The sequence below is a fragment of the Trachemys scripta genome, chromosome 15, assembly GCF_013100865.1.
Source record: "Trachemys scripta elegans isolate TJP31775 chromosome 15, CAS_Tse_1.0, whole genome shotgun sequence".
In the NCBI taxonomy this organism is placed as follows: Eukaryota; Metazoa; Chordata; order Testudines; family Emydidae; genus Trachemys; species Trachemys scripta.
Genome location: NC_048312.1, coordinates 4,646,415 through 4,659,712, shown reverse-complemented (window position 1 = coordinate 4,659,712; position 13,298 = coordinate 4,646,415). Strand labels below are relative to the sequence as shown.

The 13,298-nt window shown below is 49.4% G+C and overlaps 1 protein-coding gene across 1 annotated transcript in view; it reads left to right on the top strand.

The window, feature by feature from the left end:
* WSCD2 (WSC domain containing 2) overlaps window positions 1–13,298 on the top strand; it is an 87,704-nt gene that overhangs the window by 54,490 nt on the left and 19,916 nt on the right. The window contains exons 6-7 of the mRNA XM_034791360.1: window positions 2,750–2,924; window positions 8,879–9,043. Of these exons, the coding sequence (XP_034647251.1) occupies window positions 2,750–2,924; window positions 8,879–9,043 (340 nt within the window). The remainder of the gene's footprint in view (window positions 1–2,749; window positions 2,925–8,878; window positions 9,044–13,298) is intronic.

Sequence of the window (13,298 nt, the reverse complement as noted above, 5' to 3'; positions counted from 1 at the left end):
GCCCAGACTGCACACCAGTCAAATGTCTTGCTGAGCAGTGAAACATCTGGGTGGGAAAGTAGCAGCATTATGCCAGCCAGTTACAAGGTCAACTACCTATCTTGATGCTTTAATCCATGAAGATGACTCCTTAGGGTCTCTTCCATGCCAGACTTTTACTACACTGGAGCACGCAAATGTTTAACATGTGCCGTGAGAGTTTTACCAGGGTTTAATCTATTGGATTTGAATGTTAATTTTTAAAAAATGAAAGAAAGAAAGAAAACAAGCAAACAAGCAAACTTACTGGTGGATCTCTGAGCAGAAATAACAGATTAATGCTTCACCTCCAGCAGTAGACTGGTGGCCAAGAACCTGACCCCCACATGGGAAAATGTAGAATGTGTTAGAGGACACTGCAGATTCCATACCATAGTAATGGGAGAAGGTAGTTTCCTTCCTGACCCCAGCTGTGGTCACAGTTTATGTCCTGACGCATCAGGATTGTTCGTTTTTCTGATGGCTCATATAACTGCAGATGTTAATCATGTAAAGGTCGAACCATCTGCAGCAGGGAGTTCATCACCAAACAATCCCTATAGCTTACATAGGGCTACATCGCCACCCCCAAAACAGGGAGCCGTGCATGGGGAGTTCCTTATAATATGCTGTTACGAACCAATGAAACTCCATTGTCTGGCTTCCTGGGACTCAGGTGCTATGAGCTCTAAGGATGCCCAAACATATGCTTAAATGGCTGTCCTCTAATGAGGCCCTCCCGTCCTGCATCCGCTGACACTGGAGTCTCCCTGCTGTCACATTTCAGTGCCATAGACGGACGTAGCTCAAACAGATGCCTGGCAAATGGGAGGCTAAGAAAGGGATTTGAAAACAGCATATCTAGACTCCGCTGCTTTCCCTGGCTGTGTCTCCATCTCTACCCCAGTGAACATGCTCCCTCAGCCGCTCGACAGACCAGACAGCCCCACTAAAAGCCATTAGATTCCCTGCGCTCTGTACAAGAGCAGCAGCTCCCACCACAGCCCTGCTTTGTTCTTGCTCCCCTGAGAGCTTGGCTCTCGGAGGTGTAAATAAAATCCTGAGCACCGAGCCCCTTGATTAACCCGGCGCCGCCACAGCCCTGGGTGTTAAATTGCCTGTCAGGCTCTGAATGTTCCCTCATAACTCTGCACTTTAAAATCCAAATGAGGTCACAGAAGATGCAGTCTGTGGGCTTTTAGTAACCTTACTCTGGGTGACAAACTCACAAATTACCAGAGCAGCATCAGGCCATGATTCTAAGAGGAGGATCATAGCTCCCGCTATATTACGCCCTGCACTAGCAAAGAGCTCGGCGATTGCCAGCCCCGTGGTTTGGAATGCAGGGCCACAGCGGGGCGAGGAGGCGCTGGACATGCTAGAACTCTGGTTGGGTTGGTTTTTGTCAAAGCCAAGCTGCCGTTGCCAGCAATGCAGCGCTGTGACGGGCTCGCAAGGAGTAATAACACCTCTCCCCTCGCCCGGCTCCACTCCAGGCCTGGTTACAGAGCTCATGGCTGCAGTGGAGCGACTGCTGGTTTGCAGGAGTGCAGCTGACAATGGAATTTGGCCCACAGAACATTTCATTTACAAAGCAGTGAACCGAATTAGCCCTCGCTGCGTGGAGGGGTGTGTGTGCCAAGATAGCCGATGGGAGATGCCAAGGAGAGGGGTGTCTCCTAAGGCCCACCCAGTGGCACCAGCAAAAGCGCTTACGGACCTTTTAACATGTAAATGTAGATGCCTAGTGAGTTTAGACACCTGGGGGGGCGGGGGGGGGGGGGGGGGGGAGGTTGTACCTTGCAGTGGTGCCAAAACCGGGGTGCCCAACTCCTTTTGTGCATCTAGGCCTTAGTCTCTCTGTGCCTCTGTTCCCCATCTGTACAATGGGGACAATAGCAGGCATTAAAGATTGTGAGGCGCTCCGGTGATGGGGGCCACCGAAGTACCATGGATAGATAGAGAGCAGTCTGCCTGTGCAGATCGCAGGGCAGAATCAGGGCCTAAGAGTAAACCTACCCCCCTGGGATTTAGCTAGAAGTGGTCACTCTTGTAATGCACAGCACTTTTCCAGCTCCTGACCCAGAAAGGAGTCATGAGGGGGGGAGGGGAAGCTTCTGTCACCCCAAAGACTTGTGAACTGCCCCCAAACACCCATGCCGTTATTCCTGTTTTACTGGGAGGGGTGGGGCAGCTTCTGGACAAATACAGCCACAGCTCAGCTGCTAAACCCAGCTCCGGATTCTGATCCTCCAAAGTGACTGTGGAGAGACTCCAGCCTCCAGGGCTGTCAGGCAGCCTCCCAGCCCGGCACTAGCAGGACTCCAGCTAGCGCACTAAACAGCCGTGTGGCTGGGGTGAGCCCCCCAAACTCACACCCCAGCTTAGCTAGTGTGAGTCGACACGGGCCGGGAGGCTGGAGTGTAGCTACAGTGTAGACAGACCCTTCGATAACCACTGAACTTGGGAGAACGAAAGGAACCACTTGCCCAGGCCGCTGTACTCAATCACTGACCCAGCGTTAATAAGCACGGGCCTGACCATGCTGCCCCTGCCGATGATGGGAGCTTTGCCCTGAACTCTGATGGCAGCAGAAATGGGCCCTATGTCTGGGGCTGAGCGGGTGGGGATCAGGAAGCCGGTGGGCGCGGGTGGCAGCGGGCAGGCGGCAACGGGCTGCACATCCCAGCCTCCTGGCCTGCTGAGCGGCTCTGTCCCTTGCTCCCCCCAGGAATACCCGCTGGCAGCCCTGGGGGGGGCCTCCTGCCACTGCGGCTTCCCCACCACGCTCTTCACCCTCCACGAGCGCGAGGACGAGCAACTGTGCGCCCAGAAGTGCGGCGGCGAGGAGTTTGAGAGCTGCGGGACCTCCGAGTACTTCATCGTGTACCAGACGCAGGTGCAAGGTAGAGAGCGTCGCGCCGGGCTCTTTGCTCTGACAGCGTGTCTGCTGGGGAGGCAGCGGGAGAGGTGTCTAACTCTCCTCTTTCAGCAAGAGCAATGACTCCGGGAACCCCGGAGCGCGGCTGCTCAGCTGGAGTTCAGCTAATGCTGGATAGTTATTGCTACTTGCCTGTGGTGTCTTCTTCCCTGCAGAGGGGCTGGAGAGCTGGTGCATGCTCACGCGATACTCCAGCTTTCTAGCAGAGCCAGGTGGCTGACCGGAGACACGCTATCTGGGCTCCACCCCCTCCGCTGAGAATAGGGCCATTCCCTCTCTGACTCACAAAGAGTTTTGCTCAGTGGTTTTTGACTCCCCGCTGCCTAGCCAAATGCTGATCCTTGGTGGCCCGCCATTGCCCACCTCCCATTCATCGGTGCACCCTCTACTGGGGGTTGGGCTGATTGGACATGCAGTACGATGCATGTTCACAGCAGTCTTTGTTACAAAGGGCCCGTGCACTGGCGGGAATACTCTGCCATATATTGAGCATGGTCATTTCCCTTCAAAGTCAGCAAGGGGAATGTTTTGATTATAGGGCTTTGATGTGAGCCCCGCTTAGGGTGACCAGACAGCAAGTGTGAAAAATCGGGACAGGGCTGGGGGGTAATAGGAGCCTATATAAGAAAAAGACCCAAAAATCGGGACTGTCCCTATAAAATCAGGACATCTGGTCACCCTAGCCCCGCTCCCTAGCAAAGGACAATGAGCACCATTAAATCAGAGGTGCCTGCTTGGAGCGCAGCCTGGGACAATGGTTCTCCAGCTATCTCAGTCTGCAGACCTCCCAGGACGGGAAGGTCACCTGATGGTGGCCACCTTTATTGAGACCCCAGGACTTTGTGAATCTACATTCAGCCTGGGAGGTGGGCTCTACAGAACTAGACTAACACCCCCCCCCCATTGCCTGTTGTTAGCCTCTGGTGGGGCTCTTGGAGGAATTCTATGGGGGCAGACTCTACTTCCATTGTTTAATGGTCCTAATCTGGGTCACAGAGTGGAGCTGCCCTGAACATTACACCGACAGCTGGTTCCTCTGCCCCAGCTGTGTTTCCGGTGTAGCTTTTCCTTTCTTTCTCACCTGGGCATTGGAGTAAGGGGTGGGAGGAAGGACACACTAACTGATCAGATGGTCACATGTCTCTGCTGCAGATTTCAGCTTTACCACCCGTGTCCAAACTGGCCACAGAATACATGGAGCTCTGAGCGTTCTGTCACCCTGCATAAAATAACCCGGGTTTCCAAATATCCATTCGGCGTTCATTAAAATTACCATTTATTTCAATTTCCCAGGAAATAAATCCTCCTTTGAACATGCGACTTTAATTACTGCTTAGATCAGACACAGGAAATAACAGTTTGCCATCTGCCTTCAGCAGACTTTTTTTTTTTTTTTTTTTTTCCTTGTCACCGTCAATAAGTTTCAGGCCAGAATAACCAATCACTGGTTAATAATGGGTCTCTGATCTTCTGTCACAGAGCCCTCCAGACATCCCAATGCACCTGCTGTCCAACGCTGCCCTGGGGGAAGTGTATAGGAGGCTGTGCAGACTGCTTGAAAGCAAAATGTGACAAATCCAGTCTCCTTTCCAAAGAAGCACGCAGTGTCCCAGCGAGGCTGTTCATTTCCATTCGCTCTGGCATTTTCTTCTTGTTTGGGTGGTTATGATTTTCATCACATGGGATCATGCATATCAGTCCCTTCTGAACACCTGTAGGCCCCACATATGGCAGTGCTTTTCAGTTCTCTCGCTAGCCAACCAAAAAGAATTTAGGGTTCGGCTTCATTCAGATCTGTGGGACTAGCTGCTTTTTTCTTGAACCTAGTTGGAAGCCTATGTCTGGTGATCATAGCAGAGGCTGAACATTAGCATTTCTGGGTGCAGGTCCTGGCACTGCCATTGACTTGCTGTGCATGTCACGTAATCGCTTTGTGCCTCGGTTTCCCCATCCATAAAATGCCACTAACATTCCGCACAGGGGGGTGATGAGGTTTTATAAATCGACCCATGCTTGTCAAGCGCTTTGAAAGCCCTGTATGAGTACAAAAAATTAATACCTTGTGAAAATATGGCCTCAATGAAGGAGGAAAGCCCAGCAGTATCATGTTTGAAGACATCAGTGCTTGAGAAATGTTACAGAAAGGGGCTTGGGGAATTACTGTCATAGAAAGAAATATACTCAACCCCCCCGAGACCATTTTGACTTTGCACTCTTGCCCCGTTGCAATGCAAAGTAGATACATACATGAAATTACTCAGCAGCAAGAGAATATGCTTCCTCCTGGTGAGTGAGTGAGTGAGTGAGTGAGTGAGTGAGTGAGAGAGGTGCCTTTGTCTCCTGAGCTCTGTTAGCATTTCACAGTGGCAAGGCGGCGAGTAGATCCCTACAGTTACAACGCAGGATAAAAGACTGTGGGTCAAGGAAGGAGAAAAGGAAAAGCCAGTCCAGGAAAGTAGAGGAAGGAATCCTAAACAGAAAACCCAAAGGCTTTTCGTTAGAGGCGACTTCTCCCAGCCCCCATTCAAGGTCAATTCCATCAAGATTGTTCCAAAAAAGTTAAGTAAATAACAATGAAATCTCTGGTATGCATTCAAGGAGATTCTTTTTTTATCAATTTCATTAGGGCCCAAAGTAAGCAAAGACTTCAAGGACATCTGTAATCCAACATTTTTTTGCTGTAACATGGTTACTTTTGTTCTGTACAAAAGCTCCTGTGGGGACTTTCTCAAGCAGTTTTAGCTTTTGCTAGAAAATAAAAAGGGTAGAATGTCTCTTGTTAATAACATTTAGCATGGAGATATCCAAGGAGCTCAGTGCTCTCTGCAAACATTAATTGTCCATTAAACTTCAGAGCTCCCCGGGAGGCAGGTAAGTCACGTGCTCCCCATCTTACTGTCCAATAATCTGTAAAATTCTCTTTAGCCTTCGCTCTTTTGCCCAACATTCTTGCAATTCGTGTTCACTGGCAGGTTCATGGGATGGGAACAGAAAAGAGATGCCAACCAGCCCATGAGAATTGGCTTCAAAAGTCAAACAAGTATGCACAGGGATTTAATGTACAGTATTCCTCCAGTTCTCCTCTTCTCTGTGGTCATTTGAAAAATGCTTTTGCATTAATCAGCATAAAAGAGCAGGATGCATTTATACTCACGCAGCTAGGAAATATACATATATCTATGTTATTCTACATAAGATTGACACCAGTCCTGGACATGCAGTATTGGGCTGGCATCCCCAGCTCTGGAAGGTGATAAGCTGCATTCAGCACAGGGGATCAGTGCTGGGAAGATAAAATGTTGCGCCCACTTCAGCAGCTGAAAGCCTAGCAGGTGGGAGCAGAGAATCTATTATGGTCACTTAAAAGCCACTCCTCCGTCCATCTGTAGGCAAATGTTGCAGCTCCTCAGCGTTGCCTTTCATGATCCAGTCATTGGAGGAGATGTTTGGCCAGGATAATGTTGTTCCTTTTATTTTATTTGGCGACTCTGGTGAGCGGAGGAGGACATGAGCTAGGAACAATAGCAATAACTCATCTCTGAGAGAAGCAACCAGGGGAGGAACTCTTAGAGCATATTACCTCCAAAATGCCCGCAGGTTGAACTGCCAAATTCATCACTGTCAGAAAACAAATAACACAAAGAATATCAGGGTTGGAAGGGACCTCAGGAGGTCATCTAGTCCAACCCCCTGCCCAAAGCAGGACCAATCCCCAGACAGATTTTTGCCCCAGATCCTTAACTGGCCCCCTCAAGGATTGAACTTACAACCCTAGGTTTAGCAGGCTAATGCTCAGACCTCTGAGCTATCCTTCCGTCCCTAAAGTAAACCCCTTCCGCCTTGCACAGTGATCTCGATGCAAAGCAGCATTAAGTCTGGTCAGTACCAGGATGGGAGATCCACCCACCTACATCTACAAGGTTCAGTTCCTGAGCATTTTGTGATTCTGTCACCTATCTGAGTTGGCCAGCTGCTCCTCGAAAGCAGCAGAATTTTGAAGTAGAGCAGTTGTACCCAGTTAGAATAGCTTAGTGGCTAGCACTTTTCAGTGTTTCTACAGTGAGTGAGGCTTTCCCCTAATGCAGCCATCTGACTGTGTACTGCTTCTGTCTGCTCCAGGAGACTACAGCAAGCCATACGGAGTTGACTCGTTTTCTCTATAGTAGAGCCAGTGATACATTGTTTTGCATCTTTATCAATTAGGATGAAGAAAGACACAAGTAGAATAAAACAGGAGAGCCAGTGTGCTTCCAAACAGCGGGGAAATCCTAGGCGCGACTTTCTGTCCCTTGGAATATTCTGTTAACGCTTTCTCCAGGGACAGCCCTCTAATAAAACCCAACCTCCCACTAAGCAAGGGGATACCGAGGGGCAATGTCAGGGGAAAGTTAAACTGGGACTCATTCTGAGGCTAAGGATGAAAGGTGGTGAGGATTTTCCCATCTCTAACAATATTTACTCCTGGAGCCCAGCCAGGCTGCAGAATGATTTCCTAGAAGGGAATGGCCTTGGGATTTTCAGTCCAAGGGCCAAGTCACCAGGCCGTAGAGAACAGCCATAATGGGAATGCTTATTCCAGGTATACACTCAACCATGAATGCACACACACATTGTGTGCACACACCCAAAGTACCTACACATTAGATATACATCCACCATTACACTCAGACTATCACACACACATGTCCTAGAAGCAAAACCACCTTTGAAATGGATGGTCCAGCTCCGTACCCAAAAAATTCGCCTCAGATCCCCGTCGTTATAATGGGCCAAACCCAAGTCCCTGATCTAAACATCCCAGGGCCATTGGGGCCAAAGTTTGAACTGCAGCCCAGGTCTGCTTCAAGGACATACACACTGTTATTAGCACACATAGTGTCCTTTGCTGTAGTCCATCTGCCTTCAGAAGGGGTTGCAGTACAATGGCGGAGCCGGGTAGCAGAAGAAATGGGACTGTCAGTGTGTGCCTGGCTTGGCCATAATGATTCTTGTGCCACTCAGCATGTGTGTCCTGACTGACTGCCTTTTGGGGATGGATCTGTGTGTCTTCCTGTTGGCCATTCTTGCTTTAGATGAAGGCTTTGAACTCTGTGGGGGATCCTGTGGGAAATGATCTTTTCCTTTCATGTTTGTACAGTGAAACCCATCCAAGTGATGCTCCCTGCAAGTCTTCCCATCCCCCTCCCCTCATCCAACCCCCCGCAATGCCTGTCAGGGATGGTCTGAAGGTTCCTCATTTCAAAGCAGCCCACTTGGGATCCAGCAGCCATCACAGCTGCAGACGTGTGTTGTCAATGAAGAAGCAATAGCTGTAAAACATAAAGTAACAGGGACCTGAAAACCGCACTTTACTCAAGGCCCTTGAGGAGTGTAGTCACCTCTTCAAATACCAGCATGAACAGCTGATTTTCCTTCTCTTTCCCCTTCTTGTCTTCACTGCCGGAGCTATGTGGTTCAGATGCCCTGCTGCCAAAGTGGAACCAGGAACTGGCAAGACAGTCGCTGTGTCACTGAAAAGGCCCCAATGGACACAGGGACGGATGGAAAAGTGCTTAGTTTGGGATGCGTCATCCACAAACACGAGGCTGAGGAGGTTGCAGCCAAGTAGCAGGAGCGTTTCTTGACACACTGTCCATAGATCCAGAATATGGCAATAAACCTTGAGACGGCCACAATGGAGGGGAGTTTGGATGGTACCTGGTGCTTTAGCCAAAAAAACAAGCCAGACGCTGCTTCAGCTCCTGGGGCAACAAAAGAGACTCTCCCCTGCTGGCCATTATGAACAAGGTTCACTGAATGAGCATTTCCACATCTCCGTTAGTATGTTCCCTGAGATCTGAAAACCGCTCTTCCCCTCATCTCAGTGGTGGAATCTTATGTATTGCGCCTTGACACATCTTCCATTTATTCTCTTTCTAGACAATCGTTGTATGGATAGAAGGTTTTTACCAGCTCGGTCGAAACAGTTTATAGCTCTGGCAAGCTTTCCCGGGGCGGGCAACACTTGGGCGCGCCATCTCATCGAGCTCGCTACGGGTTTCTACACTGGGAGCTATTACTTCGATGGATCGCTCTACAACAAAGGTGAGAGGGGCCTGTAGCCTTTAAAATGTGCTAGGTTAAGAAATCAGTAGAAATTAGGCTTTGGCCTAAGTATAGAGGAGTATGAGAATTTGAGTTTGTTAATGTGAGCAAAAGTTAAAAATAGAAGTTGGAGTCAGTCAGATGTGAAAATTGAAGTTAGCAAGGACAGGGGCCATGTTGTGGCTATGTTTGGTTATAACTGGTTTTAGCAGGACATATATAGTGTAAATGATAATTGCATGCCTGTTTGCTTACTAATCATTTCCCGCTTAATAAAATGGGGTTCTATCATTCAAAGTATCATCCAAGGTCCTCTACCGAATTCAATTGTCTGTAACTGACTTGGAGGCTCAGACCCGAACACTAAGCTTGGTTTACTGCATTCTTAGCTTTAACAATTTAATGCTCATTGGAAACGTTTAAAATGGAAGGCCACAGGCGTCACCAGCAGCTTTGCTATCGCTGTGACTTCAGACGGCCGATCAACGAGGATCTCAGGAACTGGACAACTTTGGGGGTTTCAAGAAGAAAGGCAGGAGAGGAGATTTGAATTAGAAATACACTACCGTGACTAGGGAAGGAAATGTGCTTTATTGATGAGCAAAAGAACATAAAGGGGGCCACCAGTGCTGACTTTCCATTGTGCTTGACCGCCGGCTCTGCCCCAGACCCCGCCCCACTCCACCCCTTGCCTCCAGGCCACACCCCTTCCCCTCCCCCACCCCACCTGTTTTCACCCCCACCCCACCTCTTCCCACCCTGGTCCGCTCCCTCCCCCAAGCGTGCTGCATCCTCGCTCCTCCCCTCTCCCCCCGCGAGCCTCCTGCACGCCACAAAACAGCTGATTGGGGCGGGCGGGCGGCATGGAAAGGGAGGGGGAGGTGCTGATTGGTGGGGCCTGCCGGCAGGCAGGAGGCACTGGGGGCAGGGGGAGGTGCTGATAGGGGGGCTGCTGGTGGGTACTCAGCTCCCACCATTTTTTTCCTGTGGGGGCTCCAGCCCCAGAGCACCCATGGAGTCAGCGTCTCCGAAGGGTGCACAGGCCAAATGCTCCTCCCTGCAATGAAAACTCATTGACAGATAGGTGGGTAGAATTCCATTCAAGTCAATATAATTACTCCCGATTTATCCCTTCTCTCCAAAACTGACGCATGTCAGGGATGGTCTAAAGCAGTGGTTCTCAATCAGGGTTACACATACCCCTCGGGGTAGGCAGAGGTCTGCCTGGGGGTACATCAACGCATCTAGATATTTGCCTAGTTTTAAAACAGGCTACATAAAAACCACTATCAAAGTCAATACAAACTAAAGTTTCATACAGACAATGACTTTACACTGCCAGGGCCGGCTCCAGGCACCAGCCAACCAAGCACGTGTTTGGGGCGGCACCTTGGGGCAGGGCGGCGCTCGATTTTTTATTTTTTATTTTTTGGATTCGGCAGCGCAGCGTTCCGAGGGGGGCGGGGGCTTCGGGAGGCGTGGTGCTCGGAGGGGGGGCGGGGGCTTCGGGCGGCGCTCGGAGGGGGGCGGGGGCCTGTATACTGCTCTATATACTATACACTGAACTGTAAGTACAATATTTATATTCGTTGATTTATTTTATAATTATGTGGTACAAATGAGAAAGTCACCCATTTTTCAGTAACAGTGTGCTGTGACACTTTTGTATTTTTATGTCTGATTTTTTAAGGAAGCAGTTTTTTAAGTGAGGTGGAACTTGGGAGTTCACAAGACAAATCAGACTCCAGGAGTCTGGAAAGGTTAAGAGCCCCGGGTCTAAAGGTACCTCATTTCAAACAGCAGAGCTGGGATCCAGCCAGCCAACACAGCCACTGACTTGTGTTGTCAATGAAGAAGCAATAGCTGTAAACATAAAGTAACAGGGACCTGAAAACCGCAGTTCATGGAAGGCCCTTGAGAAATGTAGCTGCCTGTTCAAATACCAGCATTTCCAGCTGATTCTGTTTCCCCTTCTTGTCCTCACTGCTCTGAAACACAGTTTTGAGTCTTTCAAGCCATCACAATATCTTGGTAGATTTGTTACTAAGGATTCACTGGGTGCATTTCAAAGGGCCCCACACCCAGCAGTCCTTATTCAGCCAACACTTCCTTTGGCTCCAGTAGGAATTTTGCCTGAGGAAAGACTTCAGGCTTTGGGCCAATTCTTGCCCCAGGCTCATGGTGTGATCTCCACACTTGGGAAGGTTACGTGTCACTCCTTTCTGTACCTGCTGTATGGTTCTATTTGCATGGTCCATCTATCATCAGCTCCTCGGAAACAGCCTGTGGGCCGGACGGTACCAGTTCCACGGAGCCCTGCGTGGCGCATGGCACCATTTAGCTCAACTGAGGACAATCTGAATTCACCCCCCCAAACCCCCCGCATATCCACATGCACCTTCTTGAGGGCCAGATTGTGGGCTGCCTTGCGTGACCTCCCAACAAGTAAGGGGGTAACTCCCTTGCACCACCTACTTGGATTGTGGGAAGCAGGAAGAACAGTCTCTGTGGGACCAATGGGGAGGAGGAAGTGGGTGGAAAGCGTGCGGCGTGTTGGCTCCCACTATCCCATTGTACCAGCTACAGTTGCTATGGCAGCCTCCTGGGTGATGCATGCCACACCCGGTGTGGACCTGGCACAGGGTACTTCCCCCTGGGAGTAGTTGGAACCTAGGAGACAGATTCTGAGTCACTCACACTGCCTGTTGCTTGGGGTTCGAGGCCATGCCACGACTGGGCCCTTGGATGGTACATTCACTTTGGCGTGGAAAAATTCTATGTAGAATTGTCATGTTTGTGTTGCGGCTATCACTTGTGGTCCATGCTGGGGACTGAAACTTCCCATAAAAGGTCTTGGCTGGAGCGGCTCGGAATTTGTCACAAATTTACAAATTCCACATTTTTGCACCAAAAAAAAAAAAAAGAAAAGAAAAGAAGCCACTCATTTTTGACCAGCTCCAGGCTCAGCCTACTGCATAGTGGCTGGATCAAATGCCAGGGGGCAAACTCCCATTTTGTTTTGCATTATAAAAACTATTGGGGGTCTTATAACAGACTCCTCTCCCCCACCCTTAACTGGGTATTTTACCCTGTTATTCCTACCCTGCCTTGTCCCCTGTTTATGATACCCATTTTGTAATATGTCAGTACTAACTGTGGATTCGTGTGGGTCACCCCGAGACCATCAAATCTGCCTTTAAACTCACATTTCATTAGGGATTTTTTTTTTAAATAATTTCTGTGAGAGACTAAGTCAGTGCAGTTAACAATCGCCATCCTCTGAGAGAGCACAAGAAGAATTCAGCAACCAAACGCAACAATAACAAAGAAATCACCGTTACATCAATCAGTCTTAGATAATCTCCCAGGCAGAGAGGAAAACTGCTGAGAGTTAACTTAATGATACAGCAAAGCAAGGCTGCACACTGGCTGGCCATGACTGTAAAACGCTGATGTCCTGCGTTAACAGTCGGGTAGAGGGACTAGAAAGGGTTGGCTTTCGTGGATTTGACAGTCTTACTCCAGGGTGCCCAAATTGCTAACCAAAAACATCACAGACCCCTAGTGAGAAGGGCCAAAACAGAGGCAATCTGGAGGTCACCCAATGGAGCCTCCCTGTGGCTAGCAGGACCGCAGCCTGACAAAATTGAACAGCATCAAGTCGATTTGCCTCTCCTGGTATGGTAACACCTCGAGAGAGACTGTAGCAGCCCTGCACAATCCACACCTAAGCCCATTCCACCTGGAGCCACCACGGGCAGGACTTTCTGATGGGACAAGTGGTTTTGAGCACCACACTACTGGTGATTTTAAGAAAGGGCCGAGCGCTTGTCCTTTTTAGTGGCATTTAAGCATGTGCTTGAAGCTAAACACGTGCTTGATACATAGCGGCAAAGATTCCAAAGCCAGAAGGGACCACGGTGAGCATGTAGCCTGGCCTTCCTGGATAACACTGGCCAGAGAACTGCCCCACAATAATCCCTAGAGCAGATTGTCTAGGAAACAGCCCATCTTGATTTAAAAATTACCAGTGATGGAGAATCCCCCAGGATCCTTTATGAGCTCTGCAGAACAGAGAGGAACATAAGCACATGCTTCAGATTAAACACATGCTAAAGTTCTCTGCTGAATCGTGACTTTAAGTTCTCTGGACCTCAGTTCCCCTTTGTAAAACAGGGATAATAATATTTCCTTTCTTTAGGTCGCTTTCTTGATCTCGTCTGTTTAGACTGCAGGCTGTTCAGGACTCTGACTG